General features: G+C 39.8%; 1 protein-coding gene across 1 annotated transcript in view; it reads right to left on the reverse strand.

The window, feature by feature from the left end:
- The window catches only part of LOC113471160 (amino-terminal enhancer of split-like), a 51,583-nt gene that overhangs the window by 3,513 nt on the left and 40,117 nt on the right, over positions 1-7,953 (reverse strand). The window contains exons 2-3 of the mRNA XM_026830095.1: positions 4,753-4,850; positions 2,045-2,108 (exon numbers count right to left, since the gene is read on the reverse strand). Coding sequence (XP_026685896.1) covers positions 2,045-2,108; positions 4,753-4,850 — 162 coding nt within the window. The remainder of the gene's footprint in view (positions 1-2,044; positions 2,109-4,752; positions 4,851-7,953) is intronic.

Consider the following 7,953-nt stretch of genomic DNA (forward strand, 5'->3'; position numbering starts at 1 on the left):
GGTGGAACAATAATCAAGGGTAATCGCTTTTGAGCTGACATTTGGTTTTGGCTACAAAAAATGCACGTGCGGATGCCCTTCGCAATCAACCTTTCAACCTCTGCTAGTAAACTATTCCCTTTTTAAAGTCCCGACTTCTAAAATGTATCTAAATCTAAATCATGATTTTTAAATTTATCTTTTCATGTGAATATCGATCGTGTGAACGGGGCCTTGTTCAGTTAATACCAGCAGTGACCTCCCGCCGAGACTTGATATCAGAAGAGAGAAAAAATAACCGAGAGAGCGAGGATTTTAAAATTCTGCACTTGAAGCTGGCAAGTTGCAAGTTTACAAGAACTGCACACAGATCTAAAACAACATGCTGATAGTAACTATATAACTATCACAACCTATATATCGGTGCATGTGTGTACAGGGTGGCCGCTAAACACCGGGACACTGTGCTTTCTAGAGAAAATCAGAGTACCTAGATATTTTATATTCGCTTTAGACTATCAGAACCTATATATCGGTACATGTGTGTACAGGGTGGCCGCTAAACACCGGGACACTGTGCTTTCTAGAGAAAATCAGAGTACCTAGATATTTTATATTCGCTTTAGCAGATATTTAATACCTGCTCCGTTCGCCGGAGGTCTGCGCGGGGTTGCGCAATTTTGCGCATACGATTTTGAGACAGGACAGTCGCGCTTTACGCTCTCCTAGCTTCGCGACACGCGGGGTTATAAAATTTGCAATTGGCGGCCAGTTGAAATTTTAACCGAGTTTAAAGTCCAATTGTGGCTTCGGCCATTATGAAAATTGCAAGGTTGCGGGTTCGATTCCCGCCCGGAGTGAAATTTATCCTAATCAGATAATGTTGGTTCTCGGAACGGCTGGCTTTCTCCTATTCTGTGTTTCTTCTCTTTTCGATTTCGGGACGATAAGACCTTACCAGTTACAGTTCCCTCTATCAAACCTCCTAGAGCCCGTTCTCACTTGTGGGGGGAAAAAAATCGTGTCTTAGTTAGTTCCCGGAACAGGAACCGTTCCCGGAACACTCTCATTTAAATTACATTGCCTACAGGACATTCGGAAAGAAAGAAACCGGGTGAAACTCACGACAAGTTGGAACGGTCTCTAAGGGGAAGAAAGTTTTATGCACACCCTGTAGTAACTCTATTCCCCATTATGGTCGTTACAGCGTCGAGTTGTAGAAATAAATGGCACTTATATCGTTAGTACGTGTTTGTATGTCTGCTCTCAGAATACCCATATTGTATTGTGTCTGTGTGTGGTGGCAGATATACGATTCCTGTTTAGGCTTCCAAGATACAAGATAGTGGTTGAGTTGTTCAATAATATTGCCGATTTTTCAGCATTTCCGAGCTTTTTTCCTGACCATTTCAACAATGGACGGGATTTTTTCTTACTCTTGAGGGGATTTTTTCTCACCATTGAAGGGATTTTTTTCAGAATACCCATATTGTATTGTGTCTGTGTGTGGTTGCAGATATAGTGGTATACAATTCCTGTTTATACTCAGAAGTCGACTTGTTCAATAATATTGCCGATTTTTCAGCATTCTTGAAGAGATGGGTTTTCCCTGACGATTTCAACAATAAAATTGAAGGAATTTTTTCTTACACTTAAAAATAGTGGTTTACAGTGAACTCTAGAACTCACTCAGAAAAAGAGGACAGGTTCAACGAAAGCCCAATAGGGCCAAAACCAGTTTTGTGGCAAAACAAAGAGGCAGTCAGTAAAATCGTAGAGTTAAAACTTGGACCTCTTTTTGTTCTTTATTTTAGTTTTCTTCTGTGACGCAGGACATAGTATACCTTTTCCTATCGTCAAAGCAATAGAATAGCATTCCCTGCCTTACTGTTCCATAGCATGACCGTCCCATCGTATGTCCCTCGGTATTTACTTACCATAACGTAGTGTCTCTGCATTTCCGTTTTCTCCTGGATGAGCTCTGTCAAAGCAATAGAATAGCATTCCCTTCCTTACTGTTTCATAGCATGACCGTCCCATCGTATGTCCCTCGGTATTTACTTACCATAACGTAGTGTCTCTGCATTTCCGTTTTCTCCTGGATGAGCTTCTCCACCTCCATTTTGGCACTGAAAGTGGAAAAGAGAAAAGAAAACCATATTAGTAAAAGAAATATGAAAATGATTTAGAAGAAATTATACATGTATTGTATATTGAATATATTGTTATTGTTAGTCCGTCCTCCCTTTACTATTACAATAGTAAAAAAAAGGTATAAGGGACGGACTATTGTATTTTTTATTTTATTTCATCTAACAATTCTTTCACAAGCTCAATGAACCTAGAGCTACTTTGTTTATACTTAAAACTTTAGCAAAAATAGCTCCAAGTTTGTGTCGACTGAGGGGGGAAACAGCTCAGGTCTATGGCAGTTCATTCTTTTGATCTTCATCCTGAAAATGCCATAGACCTAAGCTGTTTCCTCCTCAGTCGGTCGACACAAACTTCACCTATTCAGCTGAAGTTTTAGACGAGGAGGATTCAGATCTATGTTTAATGTGCTTGTGAGAGAATTGGTAAACGTCCATGTATTACACACAGTTAATATTCCTACTTCGAGACTCGAACACCCGACTCCCAGATTAGGAGTCCGACGTTTTATCTGACCACGAGACAGAGAGGGAGAGGAGGGAGAAAAAGAGTGAGAGAAAAAACAGACAAGGAGGAAAGGAAGAGAAAGAGAGGGAGACAACAAACAGGGGAAAAAGGAAGGGAGGGAGAGAGAGAGGGGGGAGAAAGAGGGAGAAATGTAATTTTAATTGCTCGAAAAGTCGTAAAAAAAATTTCTAGCGCGAAGGAAAAAAATATATTCACAAGGGAGAAACTATGAGGAGGAGGAAGAGGGGAAAAGGGAGGGAGAGAGACGGTTGTGTATGTATTAACTACACGAACTGAGAGAGGGAGAGGGAGAGGGAGAGAGAGAGATAGAGGGAGAGAGGGAAAGAGAGAGAGAGAGAAAAGAGAAATGGGATAGAGGGAAGGGACTTACTTTATATTGCTGTAAAAACGTATATATGCAATATGCAGAACGTCAAGGAATACGAGGAGGAATGCACCGCAGGCCGTTTTTCGAAAAAACTTGATGTTGAATTTGAACATTTTTAATTCTTGAGCGGGTGGCAAATTCCATGACTTTTCCATGATTTTTTGGCCGATTTTCAGATTCCATGACTTTTCCGAAAAAATAAATGTAAAAGGTCGAAAATTCAATTTTTATTTTCCGTTCTAATGAAAGAGTTCAAATATGTGTGACGTCAGACTTTACGCAGTTGTTTTTTTCGTCCGTTAGGTAGCGCCACTATGCAAGCGCGCTAGCGGAGGCAATGGAGCAGTTGCAAATGGGTAAAAATTATAAATAAATGGTCGATTCCTATGTAAAAAGTTGGGAAAAATCCAAATCTGAGGTCAAAACTCCGAAAAAATAGAAAGTAATAACTATAAAAGGTCGAAAATTCAATTTCCATTTTCCGTTCTAATGAAAGAATTCAAATGTGTGTGACGTCAGACTTTACGCAGTTGTTTTTTTCGTCCGTTAGGTAGCGCCACTATGCAAGCGCGCTAGCGGAGGAGCAGAAAGAACTGCGCAGAAACGTATGCGCACAAACACATTAATGCGTTGCCTGCGAGGGAGCTTTGCTCGGGACATTTGATCTGACGTCATCGCCTACGGGAGCGTATGCCGTGACGTCAAAGCTCACGATTTACCGGCATTTTTTAAATCGATTTATCTCGGGATCTAGAAGTCGTAGAAGAAAAAGAAAAAATGCGTTGGTCCTCATTTTTCCTGCTCTATGTCTTTGAAACATCACCCAAGTAAGCGCAACTGATTTATTACTGGGGAAGAAAGATTTGATGAGAAAGAAGAAGAGGACACGGAAAGTAAGTAAGTGTACGGCTTCAGTCGACGTCGATCGACAGAGTCGACTATGTGTGAACACAGGTTAACATTGTTCTGGCGTAACTTTTTCAAGAAACCCTTCTCGAGAGATGAGTGGTACTTACTTGTGGTACTGAGCCTGTAGGAAGTTGAACTCCTCTTTGATCCTATCGCAGGAGAGGGAGGGAGGGAGAGAGAGGGGGGAGTGAAAGGAGGAGGAGGAAGAGGGGAAAAGGGAAGGAGAGAGAGAGACGGTTGTGTATGTATTAACTACACGAACTGAGAGAGAGAAAGAGAAAGAGAAAGAGAAAGAGAGAGAGAGAGAGAGAGAGAGAGAGAGAGAGAGAGAAAAAAGAAAAATGGGATAGAGGGAAGGGACTTTATATTGCTGTAAAAACGAATGCACTCGAACTTACATAGGTACACAATGTACACCATAATACATAATATTCATAGTACATAGCTTTTCTACACTGACGTGCAAAAAAATCGAGCCAAAAAATGCCGACATTTATGTACGTAGCATAGTGAAAATTTGTGGATCCTTAGTCAGCTAAAGCTCTGTCCACACTTAATTGACGCTGTCGATCGACGAGGTGAAGAGGTGAATCTATGTTGTTGGACGACATGCACTCACGCAGATCTCCTTGCGGCAAATGAGAGGGCAATTTACGTCTCAAATTACTGGGGAAGAAAGATTTGATGAGAAAGAAGAGGACACGGAAAGTAAGTGTACGGCTTCGGTCGACAGTGTCGATTATGTGTGGACACACCTTTTAGATTGTTCCTGCATAACTTTCTCAAGAAACCCTTCTCGAGAGATGAGTGGTACTTACTTGTGGTACTGAGCCTGTAGGAAGTTGAACTCCTCTTTGATCCTATCGCAGGACTCACTGACGGTGAATTTGAACGGTTGTCCAGGCTGAGGTGGCCCCTGGGAACAGAAGAGGAGAGAAATGGTTCGTTAGGACAAAGCTAGAGGGTTCAAAACATGTTTGGCACCAAAAACCACAAAGCTAGAGTCTAAAAAACATGTTTGGCACCAAAAACCGAAGATTCCAAAAAGGATTTCAGGTATTTCCCGATTTTGTAAAACATGACCCCTCCCATTACTAAATACTTTCTCATTGTAAAAGTCTTTGCCTGTAGCTGTAGCCAACTTCTGGAAATTTAAAATATAACGGCGCGGTGGTTCCGGACTGAATAATCATTTTTAAGTATCTGAATAATTATTTTTAATAATTATTTTCATTTATTTTTAAGTAAGTATTGTAAAAGTTCCTTATACCTATTACATTGGGTACTAGAAAGTAATAATGTTTACAGGTCCCCAATAAATATTGGTAACAGAAAGCAATAATCAGGTGTAAATTATGTACGTCTTTCATTCTTGGGATAATGCCCAGGCGCCCAAGGCATAACTTAATATTAATAATAGACATCATATCAGCATAAGCAGTATAAGCACTTGGCTACCTTTTTAACTGTTATAGCTCTTAAGAGACAATTAATGTACCAATCTGTATGATAAAGAGAATTCTGCAAAGTTGGCATACAGTTGGAAGGTTCCAACTTGGAATTGATTTCATAGTTAAACATGGATTTAACACCGTCAATTTGTTAAAAATGTTAAAATAAAACTAGTCAAGAGATGGAGAATTAAGTATAACGGGTACAAAATCTAACTCGTTAGACAAAAATTAGGAAAGGTGTGTACACATTTTGTTGTACAATCAATGTAACAATACAAATCAATGACATCTTGAAGATACTTTATGGCATTGTCATTTATAAAGGAAAAGAAACACACAAGAGAGTGTTCGCAAAGATTTTCAATTAGATTTGAAGAAAAACAATTAAAATACTTCATCTGAACAAAGTAAATACCTAATAATAAATGATAATAATAATAATGATCGTGATAATAATAGTAATAGTTATAATAATAAATGATAATAAAAAAACTTGTGAAGACAATACGCCAAAAACTTCAAGAGCAACCAGCAAACAATTCAGACAGCATGTTTTGTAATATCTCATTATTATCTCGATTTATGTTAATCGTTTTTTCTCTCTCTCTCATTTTATTTAATTGCTTAATTGAAAATTATATAGTTTAATTCGGTGGAACGATGTAATTATGGGTTCTTTCCAAATCTGGGCAGTTTATGTTTCCGAGTTCTATTCTTTCATGCTGAGTTCTACAAAGTTCCGAATTTCCTGACCCCGCATTCGCTCTTATGTAATTCTGAAAGGACTCACATCATGGATTTTCGCACTCACAGCGCTAGTGTCAACAACTCTTTTTTTCCCCCAAACTACATAATTATAAGCCTGTTTATTAGTCAGTATAGTGATGGTTATTGAATTCTTTTTACTTACCAGCAGTCGAGGTAAGTCTGGCCTTTGTGGAAAGTAACCCGTGAAAGTAACCCGAATGATATAGTTGTCAATGTTCTTTCATTATCTTGTATGAAAAAGGAATAAATAAAAAAGGTAGACTGGATGGAGGAATAAACGGGGGATTGAGGCGAAAGGTGGCAGATGCCCGCTTTCAATCGCCCACCAGGGGTGGATCACCAGCCACTGTTATTTCATGACTATCTCCTAGAATGACTAGGGAAAAAATTTGGACCGATTGCAATACTTTCTCATTACCTTGTATAGGTTCCCTATACGTAAGGGTAATAGAAAGTACAAATCTGGAAGAGAAAGAGGGAGATGTCCTTTCCTCTCTCAATCTCAACACACTATTTCCTCTCGCTTTCCTGCCTCCCTCCTTCTTTCTATCTCTTTCACACACTCACTCACTCTCTCACTCACTCTCTCTCTCACTCTCTCTCTCCCTTTCTTACTCGTCATCTCACTCTCTCATTCTTTCTCGCACATTTTTGCAACCCTCTTTCTCTCTCCCTCCCAAAATTACACTCCCCGTCTCTACCTCTTGTACATGTCTCCCACACACACACACACACACACACACACACACACACACACACACACACACACACACACACACACACACACACACAAATTTTTTTTCGTTTTTGTTTTTATTGTTAACATGTTTCTCCCTCTCTCTCTTCCTTCTTTTCCTTCTTGCATTCCAATTCCATTTTGTTTAGAAAAAAGTTCAACTTTACCACACGGAAAAAAAAGTAACAATTCCGAATACCTATGTGTGATGGACAGAAAAAAAGGAGGAGGAGATAAAAAAAAAGAAAAGGGGAGGAAGAAGAAGAAAAAGAAGAAGAAGGGGGAGGGGAGGGAAAAAGTAACAGTCCGAATATGTGTGGACAAGGAAGAGGAGAAAGAGTAAAGAGAAGGGAGAGAGGGAGGGAGAGAGGGAGGAAGAGAGAGAGAAAGAGACAGACAAAAAGAGATGGGAGGGAAGAGATAAAAAGTGATGAAGAAAAAGAAGAGGAGCTAGGAAAAGAGAGATAGAGAGAGAGATAAAGTAAGGGAGGGGGAGAGAGAGACAGAAAGAAAAGTAGGAGTGTAAAGAGTGATAGGGAAGATTTTGAAATTGTTAAGGACATGGAGAAATTTCAAATCTATTCAAATATCCTCATTCCTCTTTCCCGTTCTCTAATTTTCTTTCCCCTATTAATTCCCCTTCTTTTTCTCCTTCTCCTGCCCTCTTCCTTCTTCTCCTTCCTCCCTCTCTCTTCCTTCTTATACTTCTTCTTCGCCTCTTTGTTACCCTTCTTATCCTTCTACTCCACTTCCTCTTTCTCTTTCTCCTGCCTTCTCCTCCTCATCCCTTCATCCTTCTACTCCTCTTTCTCCTTCTCCTACGGGTTAACATCATCTCCCATTGTGTCCTTAGTCCGGTAAATGGCCTATTTATAGTGGAGGCACGATCCGTATTAGCCCTGTCTCTTTATATGATTCCTACGTGCCGGCCTCCTGATGGCTAAATGCTAATACAGTCTGGTTCTTAGTATAGGTACCTTTGAGAACAAAGGTCCACTACAGTTCCAACTTCCTGGCCTATTCCTTAGAAGGTTTGGGGGGATTTTTTTTTTTTTTTTTTT

The sequence above is a fragment of the Diaphorina citri genome, unplaced genomic scaffold, assembly GCF_000475195.1.
Source record: "Diaphorina citri unplaced genomic scaffold, Diaci psyllid genome assembly version 1.1 scaffold61, whole genome shotgun sequence".
NCBI lineage: Eukaryota > Metazoa > Arthropoda > Insecta > Hemiptera > Psyllidae > Diaphorina > Diaphorina citri.